We start from the raw sequence: 22,374 nt of genomic DNA, 5'->3' as shown, positions 1-22,374 counted from the left end.
AGGAATGAAAACTAAGATCGGTGTACAAATAAATGGAAAAAGATCATAATATGTGATCTGTTATCGACAGTGCATCCGACATCTGCACTGCTTGTGCTTTTGTGTAATATATGAAAAACAGAAGCGCAATTGTTCGCAGTGGCAACATAGGCTTAGATAAGTTAACAAAAAGGGCAATCTCTGACAAAGTCTTTAAAACTTCCTTTCTAATCTGGTCTCACCACGATTACAACAACACATCATCTGGAGGACAAAACCTACCTGTCTCTCAGTGTTCCAAACTCAAATCATGTCCCTTATTAGTGGGTGAACAACACTGGGTGGGACACACCCACATTCAGACACAATCAAAAACCAGAAGCTTTCAAAATAACAGCAACGTGTTATTTTCCCAAGACTGCTCCAGATTCTAGCCTTATTCAAGTGTGGTGAATTTGTTATCAGACAATAAAAAACAAAGTGAACTTAAAGAATTTCTCTCTTTTGAATGTTGGGTTAGTAATGAAAGTACTGACAGTAAGCCACGGTGAGAACATTTCCTGTTCAAAACTCATTCAGATCCTTTCTGTGTGGAGATTGCATGTTTCCTCTGTGTGGATGGCTTTTCTCTAGTAGTCTGGTTTCCTATTTTCCTGTAGTCCAAAGGCACTGTTAATAGCATTAATCACCTGTAGGAATCAGTGTGACCGTATGAGATAGTCTGTCTAGCATCCTATTGTTTTTCTTTTTTCTTTTTGCTCCATTTATGCAGGTCTTACCCTCATTCCAGTGTAATAAATGAGTGATGAAATATTTGTGTATCATATCATATCATATCATATCATATCATATCATATATCATATCCATAGATATAATTATTTCATCCCTTCTTGAGGGTTGCAATGTGATGCTATACAGAGATTTCTTTTTCAATTCAATTCAATTCAATTTTATTTATATAGCACATTTAAAAAACAACTTCCGTTGACCAAAGTGCTGCACAGCAATAGAGAAGTAAAAAGAAAAGGATAAAATAACTAAATAAAATAACAGGCTCAGCTAAACATAATAAAAAACACAGATAAGACAAATAAGACAGCCAAGAATATACTCCGGTTTTGCTAGTGTTTAAAATTGTTTAAGAGTGTAAAAAGTGTTTAAGAATTTTGCTGGTCTTTTGTTGTGAAGAGAATGGTGCATGGTGGTATAGCACTCTCATCCAATTCCATTAAAATTCCAGTTTGATTCACACCACTAGAACTCTCTGTGAGTAGGTTGCGTGTTCTTTCATTGTTGTTTTTTCCCCCGTGTGTGTGTGTGTGTGTGTGTGTGTGTGTGTGTGTGTGTGTGTGTGTGTGTGTGTGTGTGTGTGTGTGTGTGTGTGTGTGTGTGAACTGTCAACCTGTTTCTGGGCTGTACAGTGCTCTTCACCTGCTATTGACATGGATCAGGCTGAGTTTTCTGTGACCGCTGCTGACCTGAATAAAGCAGTTATAAAGGACTGATGGAAGAGCAATGTGTCGCTACAAATCAACAAAAAGGTATTCTTCATTGTGCAGTTCTGACCTTCAATTCAAGCTTTAATTAGAATAGTAAGTAATGGAACAAAAACCAGCATATCATAGTTATAGCATAACATAGCATAACATAGTTGACTATACATACACAGTGCGATTTCTGCCATCATTATTACCGTAAATCACAATAAAACGGAGTAACTTTTAGAATATAGATGTGTGTCCCTCAAGAAGCGTTTCAGATCAGTATCAGAGCAAACGGAAGTCCATCAGATGGTGTGTGAAACATTTGGTGCTGTTGGGTGTATCTGTGGATGTGGAGGAGCATGTAATAAACTAAAAGAGTGGAGATGACGTGACAAAGGGGCAAAACTAGACAAAAGCTGAATAACTAAATGAAGAAAAAGAGTGAGAAATGTGCTTGTAAGAAAAAGGGGACACTGCAGCAATAAAGTAATACGCGCGCGTGCGTGCGTGCGTGCGTGCGTGCGTGCGTGCGTGCGTGCGTGTGTGTGTCAGAGACAGAGAGAGAGAGAGAGAGAGGGAGAGAAAGTGAGTCAGACAGAGAGGGGAGAGAGGAAGCGGAAACAGGAGGAGGGGTGCTGCCAGAGGGTGAATGTTGGAACATAGAGCATGCTGTGTTGATTTGATTAAATTCAGTTCTGTTCTATTTGCAGTAGGCCTACTTACTCTGCTATATTTGTACAGGGCTGTCTGTGGAGTTTTTAACAACACCGACACAGATCTGTGGGAGAGCGAGGAGCTAAGGATTAGGCTTTAAAATACATGTTTTAAAAGCATACACCAAGTATCTCTGACTGAAGAAATTACCCATGTTTGACATTTGTATGGTTCAGTGTATCCCAGAGGCCAGAGTGGGTAACACTGAGTCCAGTTTGAAACTGCTGGCTCAAAATCATCATAAATACTATAAGATCACAATCCACACCAGTGGCAATGACACCTGACTGTGCCAGTCGAAGATCACAAAAAATAATGTTGCATTGTTGTGTAAGTTTGGGAAAACTTTGTTGGGCTCTGTAATTTTCTCTGACCCATTACCCAATCTGACCCGTGACCACATTTTTAGTCGAATGTTCTCATTTAACCACTGATTGTCTGGATGGTGTCCTAAAAACAACGTGGGTTTCACCGACAACCAGACTAGTTTTTGAGGAAAGCCTGGTCTGATGAGGAGAGACGGCATCCATCCCACTTTAGGTGGTGCAGTTCTCTTATCTAGAAGTATGGCCTACTTTGTTACACCCTCAAATCCCTGACTGCGTCTGAGTCTGGGATTTGAGGGTGAGTCCAGACCAGGAACTAAAAGCAGAGTTGCAGTCTTATATGCTTCTCTGCTGCTTCCTCGCATCTGTCACCCTCCAACAACCAAACATTTATTTTTCCTGTAGAGACTGTGTCTGTGTCCCGACCACTTTATTTAAGACAAGAACAATCCCGCAGGAGAAGAGTTAGTCTTAGAATCTTAATCAAAATCAAAACTGCAACTGCAGCAGATCGCTAAGTATCCACTAGATCTTTACTTATAAGTGATTTGATAACTCAGAGTAATGTTGATTTATTGAACCTCCCTGACATCTTTACAAAGGGGGAAGAATTTCCAGGCTTAAATCAAGAAACCCCCACTTGTGACATAATTATAATAATCCTTAAGAAACTGGTTAAAGAGGAGGAACAGCGTCCATTTACAACTCTAATCTTCTCATCCCTTCCAGACAAAAACTAAGTTTGAAAGTCTCGTTCTTAATTTCCTGAACTCCAGCTGGAAAACACAGAAGTTAAATATAGATGTCTGTCATACAATGCTGTGACCAAATTCAATGAAAAGGGTCCCATCGTCATTTGCTTCACTGGTATTTGTGGCTCTGAGGCTCTGATGATAAGCAGTTGTTCTAGCATTAGTCCCACTCAGGCTGAGTTGGTTGTCGATGGAGCAGCAGGCTCACTTTGCTCCACACTTGATTCGATTGTCCCCCAGAAGATAAAAGCAACACCTGAGAGGAGGAAAGCTTCATGGTATAACAGGTGCAAAAACTGAAGAATTTGGCAATGAAAACTGAAGAGGCAATGGCATCTAATTCAATTAAAAGTTTTTTGTACTATCTAGAAAGATAGTACGTGCATTCATACTGGACTTTTTAATTCCTGCTTAAATCCGATTAAAGCCTAATTCCGCTCTAGAATGACCATGTAAATGCCTGAGAACTTTGTTCAGAATTGAGTTTGAATCTGAATAGACTGGCCGGTTTGTTCTCCTTTGGGAGCGCAATTATATGTAAAATTAGGCATTACTTTATTCCGTGATGACGCAATATTCCAAAAAGGCAGCCTGCAGCTCGCGGTTCGCCTCGTACAGAGACAATTTTCTTAACGGGAGCTTTAGAGCAAACGAATATAATGGAAAGAGCGGATGAATGGGTGCAAAACCATGCAGATATTTTCAAAGCTGCAGCATCAAAGTTAAACGAGAAAGAAAGAAGAGAAAAATCACTGCCAAAACACTTTGTTTACTTCCGGGAGATGACAGTACATCACGGCCGCCCCCTGTCCAACCAGAACGCTGCACAGCCCCAGCGTTAAAGAGGATTCAGTCCTGTGTTTTTCCCATGTAAACAACAAGCTCATGAATATAATTCTGAATTGATTAGTTTGCAATAAACCAACTGCGAGTTAAAAACTCCCATGTAACTGCAGTTAGTGTGTTAATTGGTAATAATAATAATTAAAAAAAAGCCTACTGTTACTCCTTAAATTAAGAAATCACAAAAACAACCCCAGGTTTCTCTGTTGCAATGTTGCCAGACTGATAAAAAAAAGTCTCTGTCAAGCCTCATATCCCTTTAACTCTGAGCTGTAATGACTTTATAAACTTCTTTAAGAGCAGAACTGCAACTATTTGGGATAAAATTGAAGACACAATTGACAAAGCTGTCAAAAACCTATCAATGACGTCTTTAAATTTGTCAATAGAGCTCAGTGGTGGCTGGTGGTAAGGTTCTTAAGTGGGACGCTTCATCATTCTTCAATTTCAGCCAAAATCCTGAGTGTTAATTTAAAGGTGTAATACAGGATTTTCTATTTGCTTTGAGTTCCGGGTGGATCATCAAATAACTGGTGGGTTTGTTTGTCAATCATTCTGATGAGCTGGTTTCGTAAGGCCGTTCTACGTGCTCGCTCCCAATAAACTTCTCCCGTTTGCGCATGAGGACACGCTCGTATGCTTCCGCCATTGATAGGCGTTTCCTGGGAGAAGCAGGAGAGCCGGGCGGATGGTCTGACGCATGCACGTTTTTCAAAAAGTGAGTAACAGACATTTGGCTTCGTCTTTTCGAGAAAATCCTGTATTACACCTTTAAATATAGTCCATTTATAAACCACATTAGCAATATGTGATCTAAAAGCGACCCCAAACCACAGCCATCAAATGCTGCTGATTAGTTTAATTTTCTACCCTCCATTTATATTGTTAATCACCGATTTGTGGAATCGCTACTTAAACCTGCCTAATTGGGGTTGATATAGTTTGAATTTCATTCAGTTTGGGATATATGAACGAATATTCATTACCATCCTTAACTTTAATGCAGATAAATCACATTTGCAAAAATGATGTGTAAAGCAGGTGAAACCCATAAACTGATATAGTGTAAATGCAAAGTTTTAATACAGCCCAGTGCTGCAGATCCAGCTCTGTGTGTTTCTGTCCACTGCAGGATTATCTTTTGCTCCCATCAGGCTGATGGATTTGACAGGTGGGTATACAGCACGTGAGCTTCTTACTCAGTGGCTGCTCAACCTAAACTACTTGGAGAAGTATCGAGCACAGTCTTCTTTTAGTTTTCAGCTAGAGAAACGTTCAAAGCTGAAAAAAATCTTTGCCATCTTCTCATTCACCTGTCAGATTGTGCCACATCTTTGCAATGTTCAGACAATGGTTATTAGTTGCGAGCTGTATTGTTCTCATTGAATCAAAACTCTTTTCAAGCTTAGCTTGATTTTTAAAACGTTGGGTCCAAGTGTGAGTTGAGAAGGAAATACAATTGAAAATTACATTTGGTGACTGCAATAAATTAAAAGAAAAAAACTTGTATATGGTATGTTTTTTTTATTTTTATTTTTAGAATTATTAATGCATATAAGAGAGAATTACAGATTTATAAAATTATGACTAAAGACTGCAAATATTACATCTAAAGAAGTCACAATACCAAAGGCTATTTTGTTTACTTTTTACACGTCACTTCAGTCATTTTTTAATTAGGTTTGCACAATTGTGGGAACAGTTATCCGTCCTCTCCTTCCCTCCTGCTATTTTCTCACCTGCTCACAAGCTGTTGGGACGGCATGTCTTTGCTGTTTTAGCAAATCATACCAGCAAAGGTTACACCTTCACACACTGTCTCCGAAAAACACACGTTTAAAAACTGAATAAACAACAACAACAACAATAATAATAGCTGTGGCAGAGCATTTGCCACATTTAAAGACTATTTAAATTTTTTCAATATTTTCAATATTTTCAGTCAATAGACTGTCAGTCAAATTTCGTGGACTCAGGGATATTACAGCCTAAGGAGAAGTGGCGAATGCACCAACCCTGTGGCCAATACGCAGTCACTGATATGGTCAGGGCCAAGTTAGCCATGTGGACAAACTCAGCTGGATTTCTAACAGCTCGGATGTGGTGTGGCATGTTAATACTGAGCCGGATATCAGATGACAGCTGAAAACACTTGTATCACTGAGGAATCAGCTTTCCAGCAATTGAGCAAACCTAGCATTTTACAGCCTGACAACCATATATTTATGAACTCGCACAAAGGACTTTGAATGGTTGCCACAGACCACAGAGGCAGGGGAAGAAAAGAGCAAAAAATGAAAAAAAAAAAAAAACACTTTCAAAAAGCACTGCAAATAATTCTGCAGATGTGAAAAAGTGTGAAATCCCAAATGTGACTAAATACATTCCACTTTACTGGAACGGCTCAGACTGCTCACAACCTTGATCCTTGATCCACATGCTGCAGCGCAGCAAAAACAAAAAAGGAAAAAAAAAAAAATAAAGACCAACTAAAATTAAATTCTGAAGTACACATGTTGGCAGGAAGACATTTGTGAGAACACAAAAGAGCTGGGAAGATGTACCATTAGTGTTACTGTGTTTAAGAAACTAACTACAAGGAGGCCATTATGTTGTCACTGGCACTCACTGTATTGCTCGCTTTAAGGGGAGAGTTTGGATAAATACAGTTAGAACAGAAAAAGAGGAATAGGGGAAAAACAAAAACAGGCAGGAAACCAGAGTCAACAAAAAAAATAAATATAAGAGTTCGTAAAACCAAAAACAGCATCGGCTACAGAGATAGAGAGCTGTGGCAGAGGAAAAATCAAAGAAGAAGTCAATGTGAGTAGATGTAGAGAGAGCAAGTTTTTCAGTGAGAACAGAAAAAAGGAAGAGAAGCAGAGGAGGTTTGATGGTTCGAAAAGGAAGACAGACCACTTTTGTTGTGAGACAGGCCGAGGTGTTTTCATACTTGAGCCAGTGCTGATGGATAGAGGTCGTAAAAGGATGAATTAGTGATGAGGATCATGATGAAAGTGCTTTCCAGAAACAACAGGGCCGGCCGGCCAGACAGAGCCGGGGCACATGGGACAGGTGAGCCCGGGGTGCGAGGCTGGAGTGATGGACGGGACAGGCTGGCCATGAACCCACGATCTGTCAACACATATCAAACATGCCAGCAACACTTCAGTACAGTCTGCGGACCTGTCAGCCAGGCTGCTGGGGTATCTCTGTGCAATCTGTGTTTTCATGGTTTGTCTTTTCTCACACGTTCACATTCCTCAGCCTAAAGTTTTCTGCTCCAGAGTTCACAGCTCGATGCTGGCAGTTTGCCACCATTAGCAGCAAGGAAAACAAACCGGCCAATTAACCAAGCTGTGATGAATCAGTTGTGGTGTTGGCAGGAGCTGCTGAGTGCTTTCAAAGCACATTCTGAAGATGAAAAACAGTGACGTGAAGAAAAGAAAGCCAGAAGTCTGGAAGAAACATTGAATGGCATCAAAAAGAAAGACCAAATGTGAGTTAAACAATCAATGAAAACAAGAAAATAGCTGGATGTAAGTTTAAGGAGTGATTAAAAGTCAGCAGCAGTTCATAGGGTAGCCTTTTCGAAAGTCTAAAGAGACCGAATCAAGCACAAGACTCTGATTCTGTATAAAGACCAATCAATCAACAATGCTTTAGCTGCATTATAAATGAGATTCCCTGAACTCTCGTATTCTTTGCCTAGGACAGGATCTGGTGTGCGTACTTCTCTTATCCATAACTCAGACGGGTTGTCATAAGTTAATAATCAAAGACTAAATAAATAAATAAAAGCAGACAGAAATCAGAGAAATGCTGCTTTGCATCTATAAAGGATTTCTGCAGAATGACTCCAATCAGGGAAGATTCAACAGGGCGTCACACATTTGCTACATGTACTGTCAGGACAACAGAAAAAACTGAGTAATCATCAGATATTAAAAGTTAAAGCCATTCTAGAAAAGGGGAAGGGGGAAATCTCTTTGCACATATTTGTCAATGTTCGGGCCATGAAAGCGTAATATATCTGGTTGTCTTGAATTGAGCAACGTGTTTCATTGTGTGTGTTTCATTATAAAAGGCTGAACCTTCGCAGTCCTTCATGCATTTAATAAAGTAGTTATGAGGTCTAAACATTTCCTAACTAAGACTGTTTGAAGAGCTGGTCATTGTGTTCTCATTTGTGGAATGCTGATATCTGCAGTCGGATACATAGTTTGTTGCGCAAGCTTCACTTCAAAGGCCCCATTTTTCCCCTGGTGCCAAACGTCTGATTCATTGATGTTAAATTCTGGTTGTGGAGGTCCACAGTCCTTCATGTTTCTGATGAATAACCAGCACCACGGCAAATTCGCTGCTCAACCAACACAGTCACAAGACTTCCAGCAACAGAGCTTTATAATGCCATACAGGCTCGTCCTGGAATCTTCAAGCTGTGTGCGAACTGCACTTGAGAAGAAAAGATGCTGGTCTTTGGGATTCCTCGTGATTAATCTGGGATAGCTCAATCAGTTCTTTCACCACCGCCTTCATCTGGATTTCATAAAACCTTAGTTACATTCAGAACTTTTGTTTTCTCAGGACATGTTTCATACATAAAATATTGATTCTTTCACTGAAAAAAAAAGAAGAAAAGAGGATGAGCTAGTCAGATAAGATTAAAGTGACTGCTGTGCACATCACAGAGGTTAAGTGGTCACAGAGAGGCGTGTCCCACTGCGTGAGGACAAAAGCACATTTATAAACCATGACATTTTCCTATTCAGACCTGATACTCAGGCATAGAACAGTGGAAAAGTGGTTAGTACTGCTGAAAACACCCATTCAGTTTGGTCCAATCAGTGTGTATGTGTGCGTGTGCGTGTGTGTGCATGCATGTTGCAGTTGTCAAAACAATTTCACTTTTTCTCCTGATCCACTTGACAAAATTTGCCCATTGCAGGACAAAAAAAAAAAAAAACAGCAACAAGCATGAATACGTTTGCTAAAAGACAAATGTGTTTATTGGGTTGTGGGATAACTCTAACTATTAAAAAAACAAATATGAAATAATATTAGCAACAAATAGGAAATTAATGTCAGCATCATGATATGGAATGGGTGTAATTTACAATATTATCATAAACTGAAATAAAGAATTAACACTCTGTGGCAGATGCATGGATTCATCACGCAAGGTGAACAAAGTGTTTACAGTCCTTAAGTCCCTTGCATAACAATAAAGATACTTAAAGTATTTCTATTACTTACAACAACATCACGAATGTCCTCATATTTATTTGTGTACAGCATGATTGTGATTGGTCAAAGAAGACCGGATATCTTTTGCCTCTGCCACAATCAATTAATGTAAAGCTTTGTAGAGATTTATGAGGAGATTTATCAGAAGATTTATAAGGCTGATTCTGTCAAAAAAAGAGTTCAATTTCAAAAAAGAGATGTTGGTTTTGGACTGCTCCGTGGCCTAGCAGTTAGTGCCCCTGTTTCATAGACAGATGACCCCTAAAGTAGGTCTTTCTGTGCAGAGTTTGCATGTTATTCCTGTGCATGGGTGTTCTCATTTCCACGGTCTAAAACCGTGGTTTTGATTTTAATGAAGACCATACAAACTGAATGTGAGTGTGGCTGTCCATCTCTCTGTTTAACATGTCCAGAGTGCAGCTGGGATCAGCGCCAGCCCACTGTGATCTGAATTAGATGAAGTGGGACAGAAGATGAATGGATGAGAGTTGACTTTCATTAACAACAGTGTAAATATAAAGGATATTCAAGGTGCCATTTACCTTTAATACCGAAAATTGGTTCACATAACTGTTAGATTAGATAGGATGCAAAAAACCTTGAAAGAAAATGAGAAATCTATTGTTTAAGTCAAATAATAGTCCTATCGGTTTAAATTACTGCCTGGGCCCTTTAGAAACGATGCCAAAGCTAATCAAAGGCAATCAAATTATTATAATGTGCTAATCTGTAGTCTTTATATGTATGTGATCATACCCTGTGCATCCAGGTGCGTTTTATTCTGCTGAAGCTGTGAACTACAGATCAAGTGTGTCCTATGTACAGAAAAAGACAGAGTTTTACAAGCAAAGATCAGGGGAGAAAAACATTTTGGTAAAAAAAATAAATAAATAAATAAATGAAGGAAATAGAGGGTGCAGGAAGAGCTCAGAAGACCTGGCTTCTTATCTTCCAGCCAGGAGAAGAAGAGGAGGAGGAGGAGGAGGAGGAAGAGGAGGAGGAGTGTGGCAGGCTGCAAATAGAGCTGGAGAAGGAGAGGAGGGAGAGAAAGCAGTTGCTAAATGAATTTGGCTTTCAGCAATAGTGAGTTTACTTCACTGCTGAACCAGTAATTTGTTTTGTGTGCATATGTGTGGCACATGTCTGCGTGTGTGTGTGTGTGTGTGTGTGTGTGTGTGCGCGCGCATGCGTGCGGGCACGCGCACATGCTCTCAGCACCCAAATTGTTTTGCAGATTTGTGCATAAAAGACATCAGTGTCCATGTTTATGCATATCTCTTTTGGACAGACCCCTGACGAACGCTCCTAATGATGCTGTGTATCACAAATAAAAGAGGCATGCATGGCTGTGCACCATGCATGCATGAGCATGTGTAAGTGACGTGCGCGCGTGCATGTGCGCGTGTGTGCGCTTTAGGCACACACTGTCACCCGGATTGGAAGTGACAGGCAGGAAGTATCAGAGGCAGCTGGGTAACAGCCCACTAACCACACAAGGGAGGGCTCCACTCTGAACAACATTACCGGGGGGGCGGACAGACTACAGAGACACTCAGGAGGGGAATGGGGAGTGCAGAGAGAGAAAAACTTATAGAGAAAGGACAGAGGGGTAATTTTTTTTCCTGCTTTTTGTTTTTTGCTGTTGCTGTTTTTGTGGTCATGAAGCCAATATCACCACTTCCAAGCATGCTCTTTATGCTGTGGGTGTAAAGCAGCTGGATGTCATATAAACCCCTTTATACGTTCATTGTAAATTATTTCCTGCCTCTTTTTTTTAATGACCTGGAGGAACAGCACGTCGCTGTATTGTCCGAAACTGATGCCAATCAGCTAGAAGATTCAGGTTCAAATCTGAATCTGGTCAATTTAGTGAAAGGTTTCTATATTCTCTCTGTGCGTCTGCATGTTTTCTCTGACTCTACTTCTCCAAACGATCTAAACACTGCTTGTTTGTTCAATTTAATGGCGACTGTTAATTGACTGTGTAGAGGGGAAGCTGTTATTGTCTTTCTGTCTCTCTTTAATCCTGTAATGGACAGGTGACCTGATATCCTGATATCAGCGCAATTCATGTGTGTGTGTGTGTGTGTGTGTGTGTGTGTGTGTGTGTGTGTGTGTGTGTGAGAGAGAGAGAGAGAGAGAGAGAGAGAGAGAGAGAGAGAGAGAGAGAGACAGAGAGAGAGACAGAGAGACAGATTTGTATCAATTTTTAGAGTTCCATCCATGGTGACTGCATTTTACTGGTTTTTCAGCAGTTTTAGGAAATTCACATGACAAACAACAGTTTGCTGACGCACATCAATGTCTCGGAATGATACGGGAACAAATACTTCTGATATTTTCTCGGTGGATGGTTTGTGCTTGCATCCTCATATCAATATGAGGTGATTGAAACGTTAAGAGGTTTGATCATACACACACCAAATTCCTCTGATATTGCGCATTAAAGACTGACTCTGGGAACCTGTTCAACTTCAGTATTTTTTTCATAATAACGCTCTGATCTGTAGAAATCCAAAGTGACAGAAATTGTTATCATGGTCATGTTATTAAAATATGACTGTTGCTCCCTCTTTACCCCGAAAATACAAACTGTGTGGTATCAATACTCTCATTTATTACTGAAAGAGAAGAAAGAAGCATTTCACATAAGCGTGACATTATTTCATCATTTGCCTTCAATGGAGGGTCCTGAAGTCTGTGATAAAGAAAAAGTGATGATAATTGAATAAACCCAGATTTCCTGGAAAGAGAAGCAAAGCAGAGCGGTATCGACTGAAGACGGCAGCTCTCAGCCGGCTGAATGAAGATGACAAAAATGAGAGCTAGAGATAGACAGCAATGGAAAAAAAGACGCCAGTTATGAGTCAAAACTTAAAGACAGAGTTGTAGATGAAACACAGAATTAAGAGCAATGAGCGAAATGGAGGCGATGATGAAAAAAAAATCAAAATAATAAAGAGCCAGAAGGAGAGAGGATTGGGTTGAGGGAACAGATAACATAGAGGAAAGACAAAAGGTGAGAGTCAGCCGAAACAAAGAGATGAAACTATCAGAGAAAGACAAGGAAAAGGAAGATGAAGATGAGGAGGGTCAGTGATGAAGAGAGGTTTTCTTTGTATCGCTCTATAAAGTCTGAATAGACCCTCATCTGCACACACACGCTCACACACACGCACACACGCTCACACACAACAGAGACAGCACGCAGATGTACTCACACACGTGTAGAAGCAAACAAATAAACCCATGCACACAGACATTCCCCTGCCTCGCAATGATAAACAAACAGCTCGTGGCTGCAGAATAGAAGTGTGTCACTCATCGCGAGCGTGCTTGTGCATGCATGCCTGCTCGTGTGTATGCGTGCGTGCGCACATTGTTGTGTATTGGTGAAGACAAGATTAGAAAAGCAGGCCGAGAGACAGTTTCCCAGGGTGCATCTCTGGAAGCATCTGTATTAGACTGGGCTGTGTCAACACTGACTGCTCTCCAGCTGAGGCTGAGTGAGAGAGAGAGAGAGAGAGAGAGAGAGAGAGAGAGAGAGAGAGAGAGAGAGAGAGAGAGAGAGAGAGAGAGAGGAAAGACTGTCTTTACACTTTCTGATCTCTCTTTGCTTGACAGACACACTCAGAGAACGACAGATCAGTTGAATGCAGTGGAGGGGGGGGAAAGGGAAAAAAAGGAGGATGAAGATACATAGTGGAAGCTTTTGAACATTTGTAGAGAGAAATGGAATCCCAAAGTGGCAGGAATTAGTGAGACGTGGAAAAAAGAGGAAGAAAGGAGAGGGGAAAGAGTGACAGTGATGGCGGGGAGAGAGACAGATGGATAGATGGAGGGATAGATGGAGGAAAGTGCGGTGGGTTAGAGGATGGAGACAAGCAGACTGTGATTGACAGCCTCCTTTCCCAGGGATAGACGAGTAAACTGACGCAGCAAGGCGGGAAGTGGGAGGAGGTGGGTCGGTGGGGGAGGCAGGGTGGGTGGAGGGGTCAGAGAGAGAGAGAGAAAAAAGATAAAGAAAAGGAGTGAGAGATGGAGGAGGGGAGGTAATGAGAGATAGAGTATGTAATCAAGCCATAAAGGAAAGCTGGATGGAGGTAGCGAGGGAGAAAAGACGAGTGGGTTTTGAATGAGTCAATCATGATTAATCAAGACGCTTCTCGCTCTCCGCCATTCTCTCCATCTTTCCCTCTCTTTTTCGCTCAGGCTCATCATCATCATCCAGCACATACACACATGCATGCACGCATGTACACACGTGCACCAACACACACACACACACACACACACACACGAGTGAGAGAGGGTAGAGTGCATCGATGCCGTTTACAGCACCACAGCCAGTGTTTCCAAAGAAACACTCTTCAAAATCTCAAAATTGTTCCCTTGTGAACCTGTAAATTATGTCTCAGTCTCAGTTAGCCCGGTCACAGAGAATGGATTATGGTGTAAATGTGCAGAATGTACGGCTTTGATGTTCAGGCTCTGACTTTGTCACTCCAAACAATGGAGCGCCAAGCTCAGCACAGCAGGGAGCGAGGAGTGACAACACTAAAAAAACTTTCCTTTTAAATGCTATATGAACAGCAGCGGGAAGCAGACAGCAAGTGACAATGAATGGAGCGCTGTGCGAGGAGAGGAGAGGGAAGACAGAGGAGAGCTCTCATGGTTTTAACAGCAGCAGTGAAAAGGGTGCTTTAGATTTAGATTGCAGCGTGAACAGTGCGTTATGTCGGAGGAGCATCATTAAAAACTCTGCAGGTTGTCTTTTTACACATTAAAGGTCCTCCTGTGACCGCCTTGTAACATTGCTGTATACTGAAATACTCAGATATCACGGAGAACACGGTTCATCGACACGGCGCTGGCTGTCTGGGTCATCTTTTACTCTGCTATTCTTACTCATGGGGAGGTATAATGTCTTTTTTTCTCAGAGATTAAACTTATTCCACCTAGATAAACCACACGACTCTGAAACACACTTACAGTGCACATGGTTTGCACACTACGGAGTGAACACTAGTTGAAAGTTTGATTTCTTGTATTTGCAAAATAAACTGACAGGTGGTGTTTCAACGGGTTCCCTTTGAAAGTACAGAACATGTGTAACATTTGTTCTGGTCGTGCATTTCATCGAGTCTGCGTTACATTCTGACCATCTGTACACTGCTTGAACTCCAAATCCTAACAACTTCATTTAAAGACTTTTTGTTAGTCAAATGCTTCGTCCCAGTTGAATTGAGATAAATTGATCTAAAAACTATATTTCAGCAAGACAGAGGGACTTATTTTAAGGCAATCTTAAATCGAGACAATGTTTCATTTGTTCTGTTGGTTGATATTTTGACTTGTTTCAAGGTAAAAGTGCCTTAATTTAGTTTCTGCAGGGTATTCTTTCAACACAGAATATTCTATTATCCAACTGAACCATCATAAGACTACTTCGTACTTTAATGTATTTCAGAATTTTTTTTTTCAATTACAGTTCCTTTTCTTGTAATTTAGTGCAATTTAGGCATCTTAGCTGTATTTGACACAAGTGTTTCATACTTTTGAGGCTAATTTTGATACTTTGATGTTGGATTTCTTCCCGATGTTCGCGAAAGGAAGTTACTTCAGAAAACACTCTTCAGGAACTTTATTGCTCACCAACAGGTGAGTACTGGACATCTATCAGTCTCAGTGAACTAATCAGGCAGATTCAGTGAAGTGAATTTTTTCTCGGACACATAGTGTGTGTAAGCGCTGATCATCAACAAGCCAACAGTGCTGAGGCCGACTCACACGGTCTGCAGTGTAACTCTGGGACATAGTGGCTGAAACTCTTGTCCCATCACAGCAGCAACAGCATGCTCTCCCTATTTGTGTGTGTGTGTGTGTGTGGATTTTCTCTGGGCAGACTGGTTTCCCCAAAACATATTTATTTATTTAAATTGTGTGAGGGTTTGTGCTCATCTGTGTCCTGGGTTTTCCTGATATCGAGGAAATGTCCATGGTCCTGCCTTCACCGTTAGCTGAGATCGGCTCCGGCAATCCACGACCCAGGATTCCATGAAGCCAAATCAAAAAGAAGTAACATTTTAACGACTTATAAAGAACAATATCTCATATGCATTGTCACTAAGGTTCAAAGTGGATTGAATTATTGAATTATTTACAACATAGACGTGACAACAGAACCAGAACCATCAGTGGCACCTTTGTGCATCAGCTGAGATGCACAAACGCCTGACAACATGCTAAAGCAAAACAAAGGCAGGGCAAAGTTCAGAGAGAGAGAGAGAGAGAGAGAGAGAGAGAGAGAGAGAGAGAGAGAGAGAGAGAGAGAGAGAGAGAGAGAGAGAGAGAGAGAGAGAGAGAGAGAGAGAGAGAGAGAGAGAGAGAGAAAGATTAAACTATCTTTTACTGTGTAGGCTTGAATGCTTAATATAACTTTGACCTGGTTGAACTGATTGAACTGAGTGTCTTCTCTCTCTTGGAGGCCCTCAGTGGAGGAGTGAACAGTTTCCAGTTTCTGTGGAAATAATACGACTGGCTGACTCTCATCTGTTTGCTTGTTGCATTGTAAAACTCATACAAACACGCACTGGAGAGGAGATATCCTTTGGCCTGCATCCCAGCCTCAATTTTTTTAGTGTGACTGTGTGTCTTTGTGGATGCAAGACTCACCTTTGTTCTTTGTCAATGAGTTCCTTATTGTTGTCCACCTGAGAAGGTAAACATGAAACACAATATACGTCGTTAGGCTAAAATAAACTATAATGAGATACAATTCTCAGTCATATGAATAATATATTGATCTTGATATTTGTTTTCTCTCTCTCTTTTTCCCACATGCACAAACACAACACCAGCGTGCAACATTAATGTCTCAGTAATTCAACAACTTGAGTGTGATCGTAGCACTTTTTCCCCACAGTCTCTGATGTGTTCTGTGGAAAAACAGTGACAGAAGCCCTCCCCACCTCTGCTGCCGCTGCTGAGGAGCGTGTGAATCCTCAGACAGAAAGAGGGAAAAATAGGGCACTTTCATATTTATTTGAGTGTCAGACCCAGAGAGAGAGAGAGAGAGAGAGAGAGAGAGAGAGAGAGAGAGAGAGAGAGGGAGGGGGCTGCAACCGCAAGAACTCTGAGGTCTCACAAGTTCTTTTTTCTGTCCCTGGACACACACACACACACACACACACACACACACACACACACACACACACACACACACACACACACACAAGAAAAGGTTAAACAGAGGGACAGAGAAATAGGGTGTGAAAAGAATAAGAAAGCGTGAGGAGATAGATGAGGAAACGTTCGCACGCAGAAGCATCAAGAGAATCATCCACTTATCGAGCCTTCGTCCTCCCCTCCGCGTGCGCACGTGTAAATGAGAAGATGTGAATGCAGCAAACCAGCTTATGTCTGAAGAGTAATGAACTAATGCAGGCGGCTGTCGCGCGGGTCATGATCCAGCCATCAGTTCTGGGGACACGTAGCGCAGCATAGACGAGTCCTCATCAACTCATCCTGCAGAACAGGAAGCGGCCCCGCTAAGTGACACACAAACACCGGAGAGGAGAGAGAATACCTCAGAGCAATTACCTGCTGGCTTCACCTGAGGGTGCACGCGCTGCTAAACGTAAATCAAGAGTTCCTCCTGGTGGAGCCGCTGTGAACTGCAGGAACCCTCAGGCTGTCTGCGGTCTCCTGCTCCAGGTTTCCCCCATCTTCATGTTGGTTTGCGTTTCCAGTCTTTGAATCATGCTTTATTCTTGGCATGAAAGAACACGTGTCGTTGTCTTTGTTTTTTTTTAGCCTATAGTAAAAATAGAATTTGCATGTTTTTTTGTTTTTTTTTAAAAGGTGTCAGCTGTTACTGATTTTGTTGGAGAAGTATGAACTGAAGAAGCATTACAAGCATTTTTCTCACATGTGAGTGATGGCATGGAGGATAGCACTAGAGTGTCTCCAAGTCAGGCCAGCAGGCCTTAATGTGTGGAGTTTCCATGTTCTTCTTGTGCATGTATGAGTTTTCGGTAGTTTCATTTAGTACAATTGTTAAAAAATACAGGAAAGCTATGAATTATAAATTCTTCACAGGACTGAAAGTGAGTGGAAGTGACTCTCTGTCTGTCTGTGTTTGCCCTGTGGTGAACCGGTGACAGCAGAACACATCCTCCTCATGGTTACTCAGCGCCAGAGCTCAGACTCATGCAAGGAAACTGTGATCGCCTGCGGATATTTGGAGAGATTTTTGGCTTTCCTGTGTAAATTCGTATAGCAATTTTTTTTTCCCCGTGAGATGAAAACTATAAGGGTTGGTTTTCTTGATGTTGGTTATCCAGGCCAAGCATCAGTCAGCAAAGTAGTGGGGACGGTGTCAAATTACAACCATATAGCACTGCATGCTGGGAGAATCTTCACTGCTTGAAGAGAAACTTTGGGTGAAGCAGGAGACAAGAAGCCTTGAAGAACTGAAAGAGACAGAAACTTAAAATACAGTAACTTTTTTCAGAGATGATAACGTAGAATGAGATAGTGATCAATTTTAAGCGTAAATTATTAAAAACCAATGTAAGAATTCAATAATAATAATATAATGATAGTAATAACAATAAACCTTCAAAGAGGAATGTCAGGTACCATTTAAACAAAATGTAGAAGGTTCCCCATTGAAAAAACTACAGAATGTGTAGAAAAGTGTAAACAAACTCAGACAATTATCCACTGATGTTCTCTAATCCGTCCACAGTGAATTAAGACATGAGTCTGTGTGTCTGGTGAACAAACACAGCAACAGCAGTTCACTGAACTTACACACACATATCATTCCCACTGTGCTTGAGAGACGAGCAGAAATGCTTTTCATGATTTGATTGACTTTATTTGTAAGGCACCAGAAGTCCTTCCTTACTGCAGAACATTTCATATTATTTATAGTAAATGTTTGTTGCACTTTTTTTTTAAGTTTCTTTCATTGTTTGTTTAAATGAAGCTATGATTTCAGACACAAAACATCTTTCTTTTTTTTTCTTTTTTTTTTGCCAAAGTACACATTTTCAGGTTTTACATTATACACAAAATAAGTATTTAAAAAAAGACTTTTACAAAGCTCAAAATGCTTACAATGCTTCACGCTATGAGGGGAAGAAGTTAGGGAGAGGGGATGTTGCATGGGAATAAAGGGTATAAAGAAGGGCTGGGCAGGAAAAGAGCAAGAGGGTGGGGTTCAGAAAAGAGAGAAAGGAGCCAAAGGGTGAAAGGTCAACATACTGCGGTCCCCCCACCCCAGTGTCACATCAGCTTTGTAACACAATTAGTACAAGAGTCATCCAGGACAGACAAGAGAAGATGCAGCCATACACACATAAAGCTTTCTATGTAGAACTGTATACAGAGGTCAGAGCCTCCAACTACTTGAACAAATACATAGGATTTCATTTGTATGTTTATAACATCAGCTCTGCAATTCTCTTTCGAGTTCATATCGATTAATATTCAAAAATGAAGAAAATGTGAAAAATAAGTGCATGTTTGGATAAAACATTCTTAAAAAAAAATGTCTCCATTAGAAAGAAATAAATCTCGGTTCCTCTGCAGACATGCATTGATGTGTGTTGGTGTGTGTTTTGCTTCGTCTACACGTTCTGCATATCTCTACAACGAGTACAGTTTGTAGCTAGATACATGCAGCGTGTGGCTGGATGGGAGAACGTGCTGCAAGCTGAACTGACAAGCAGGATAGCATGTTAACCTTAGAAGTGGCAAGAACAGCAACGCATTTCACCTGGTTTATCACTGACGATCAGACCTGTACAGCCGTTTATACACGCCTCCTTTATGTATTCACAGACATATACAACGATGGGCAACAGATGAGCCATCCAAACAATGCCACCAACATATTTTCACCTGAATTTTAAGAGCATGATGAAAATCTCCCGATATGCAACTGTAATTTCACCAAAGTATCAAACTTGTGTGAGATGCTGTTACTCAAGAAGCAAATGTCTTCAAGTTGCTTTGACCATAAAATGTGCTTCGACACTCAGAGTAGTGGTTGTTTGTAAAATAAAACATGTATTTCACACTGAACCAACCAAAATGAGTGAAGCCATTCAGATGTGAGATCAGAGCAAAAGAGATGTTTTTTTTCTGTCCTTGTGTATTAAACAAGAGTTTATTCACAAGTTGTTTTGTATTAACACTCCATAGGCATAGACCTCCATTGAATGAGGCATTTCAGAAACACCGTCCTCTCTTTAGCGTTGTACTCCGACGCTATTGAGGTGTGATTAGTGTGAGTGTAAGCAGTTCCACTTCAATTGCATCTCAACATTTTAAAGGAGCCATCATGGCTGATTTAACAGATCTATATCAAACCGCCCTGCGCGCCCACAGTCCACATGCACGCACAGGGATTACACTGTGTTGCCTGATTAGATCTCTAATGGGACAGCAGGGTCAAGTACAAACTAGACTTCAGAGTGTTCCTGGATTCCTGCTGCATTTGATGGATCCAGATATCGCTGAAACTGAGCACTTGTGTTGCATTATGAATAACAGTGAATACTCCGATATATTCATATAAACACTGAATACATGAAAAAAGAAGTATTTGCTTCTGCAAACAAGAGTCGATATGACATTTCACCAGATTATCTCATTTCATGTTAAAAAGGTACCTCGGTTGACATAAAACCAACAAATTGAAGGTTTTATCAAACAGGATGCATGCCTTTCAGCAATTACGAAAACATTTTATTTTCTCATACTGGCCACCCTTGTCACTGACCCTGCAGAAACCGCTTCCGATCTGATTATTTTATCTATTCATCAAATCACTGATCAATTATTTGAAGTTCAGAAAAGTCCCAGCGCAGCAAGGAAATGGGGTCGGCACTGTTTTTTTTTTTTTTCCATTTTCAGAATACAAAATGCTGCATAAATGTTCGAGCATTCATAAAATAGCAGAGAACTGCTGTTAATTTACCTTCCATTAGACTGGAGGTCTAATCTGGCAACAACTCTGAGTGCGCTGCACCTTTCAAGCTGAGGGGGAGTTTTTTGTTTTCTTCCTTCTAATTCGAAGAACTGAGGAAATCTGCTTGTGCTTCATTCTTGTGACTTTCAATACTCATTCTTGATAAGAGTTTTGAGGCTGTTGAATGATGCCTCTAGAACCAGACCATAGAGGAATTAGTCTGATAAATGACAGACCTGCGCACGCAGAGGGAATCATAACGTTCACGATATCAATGGTAAATAAAAGTTTTTTTTTTTTTTTAGCTCTGGGACAGATTGTACTGTAAAGTAGACCGATTGGAAATTAAAGTAAAAGAGAGCAGAACGTTCTCAAAATCCGACTGCAAGAGTGACCAGAAATTAACATCACCGGGTGAGTGTCCGAGTATGAAATTTAATTTGTACGCTCAGAGTGACAATTTACATGTCGTTCCTTTTATTCTCATCCTGATTTTGCTCAAGCGTGAACCCAGCGAGGAGCATTCAAAGACACACGCTGCCCTCTGCTGTCAAACACACAACATGCACACGGTCTGTAGTCTGTGCTCCAACATTACTGCACGATGGAGGAAGAAAAACTTTGCAGTGTGTGGATTTGAAATGGCATTATCTTTGTTGCACATTGTGTGTCCTCAGTTGTGTTCAAGGATGCTTTTGGGTTACAGTGTCTGTTCATCCACGGTACATCGGGGGGTCCGGTGGGGATTGTGGTTTGAGGGAGATTACTTAATTCAGGGTTTGTTATTCAGTCAATAGCTCTCTGAGTGACGTCTGCTATCAGAAAGTGCTTTTTTTTTCTTTTTTCATACAAACTGAAGATTTTAAACAAACTGTAGTTTATCGACTGAAGAAGTAATTTCATTACAATGATTCTACTCTAAAAGCAGAGTTTTTTGGCTAAGATAAAAGTGTAGCTTTTAAGACATTTCTGTCTCTAGTCAGGGCATGAGGAGGGCACTATCCAAATATTTCTGTGATCTGTAACAATCAACTGATTAAACTCACAGCCCACCTTTAGCTCAAAATGAGTGCATGCAATCTCAAATGACAAAGTTTCAACACTGTCGGCCTCGGAGAAACTTTTTCTTGGAAAAGTTTCTTGAAAAAAGAAATCCTGTGTTGTGTCTGACAAGTTTCGCAGCTTGCCAAAGAATCCCTGTGTTCAACTGTTTGTCGGGTTTAACACCTACAGGATGGTGTTTTCAGTCTTACAGATCAGTCCAGGAAAACAGTGACCTGTATAGAACAAAGGCAAGAGGACAGAGGAGATCTGAAGGAGGAGTAGCATGTTGAGAGGGAGAAAAGAAACCCCCAGACTGAACAGCAATAAGAACTGAGAGGAGACTGAAACAGGAAGGCAGGAAGGAACAGATATAGAAAGCAGGAGGCAAAAAAATGGAACCTAATCTCATATAAGAAAGAGACAGCGTTTGAAGTAAAGACACGAGATACATCAGAGGGAGACAGTCTTGCAGGAATAAAAATAAAAGTGGATGCAAAAAACCACTCCAGTAGCTGAATCTGAAAAGATCAGGTGGCAAGTGCTGAAACTCTCCCAGCAGTGGGAGTGGCTGGAGATCTGAAGCTGGAGCTGCAGTGATGAGATTTAAGCCTATTTCCTATAAGGTCAGAAGAAGGGAGGCCAGAGGAGAGGCTTGAGGCTGTGGGGTGGGGTTTGGGGGACTCGGGTCTCTGGGTAAAAACAGAGCTGAGCGAGGACGCCGTCTAATCGGACTTGTCTCCATCCTCCTCGCGGTGGCTGTCCACGCCGTCACGAGACGCTTTCTCCTCCTTGGCCAGCTGGGCTTGGGAAGCCAGGAGGGAAGAGAGGGAGAAAAGGCCGGAGGAGGTGGTGACGGCGGGGAGGGTTGGCTGGCTCAGGCCCAGCGGCAGGGGGGTCATGGGCAGGGCCAGGCCCTGGAGCTGGGACAGCTGGTGAGCCTGAAGCTGCTGCTGCATGGAAGACAACAGGGACACAACTTAGGCACAGCAGGATGGATCAA

The 22,374-nt window shown here is 41.2% G+C and overlaps 1 protein-coding gene and 1 long non-coding RNA gene across 3 annotated transcripts in view; one reads left to right on the top strand and one right to left on the bottom strand.

Moving 5' to 3' along the window:
- The first annotated feature begins 203 nt into the window (after positions 1 to 203).
- Positions 204 to 21,367, top strand: LOC115381422 (uncharacterized). Its single transcript, XR_003930421.1, has 3 exons — positions 204 to 214; positions 7,546 to 7,555; positions 21,286 to 21,367. It is a non-coding gene; the product is annotated as an uncharacterized LOC115381422 (long non-coding RNA).
- Positions 18,312 to 22,374, bottom strand: part of tle5 (TLE family member 5, transcriptional modulator) — a 49,538-nt gene continuing 45,475 nt past the window's right edge. Inside the window, exon 7 of one of the 2 annotated variants that reach the window (XM_030082773.1) lies at positions 18,312 to 22,324. In XM_030082773.1, coding sequence (XP_029938633.1) covers positions 22,097 to 22,324 — 228 coding nt within the window. In that variant the 3' untranslated portion in view covers positions 18,312 to 22,096. The remainder of the gene's footprint in view (positions 22,325 to 22,374) is intronic. The other variant, XM_030082774.1, reaches the window with a different exon arrangement.

The sequence above is a fragment of the Salarias fasciatus genome, chromosome 23 (genome assembly GCF_902148845.1).
Source record: "Salarias fasciatus chromosome 23, fSalaFa1.1, whole genome shotgun sequence".
Lineage (NCBI taxonomy): Eukaryota > Metazoa > Chordata > Actinopteri > Blenniiformes > Blenniidae > Salarias > Salarias fasciatus.
Note: the sequence above shows the minus strand (reverse complement) of the source record. Positions and strands in the feature narration are given on the sequence as shown.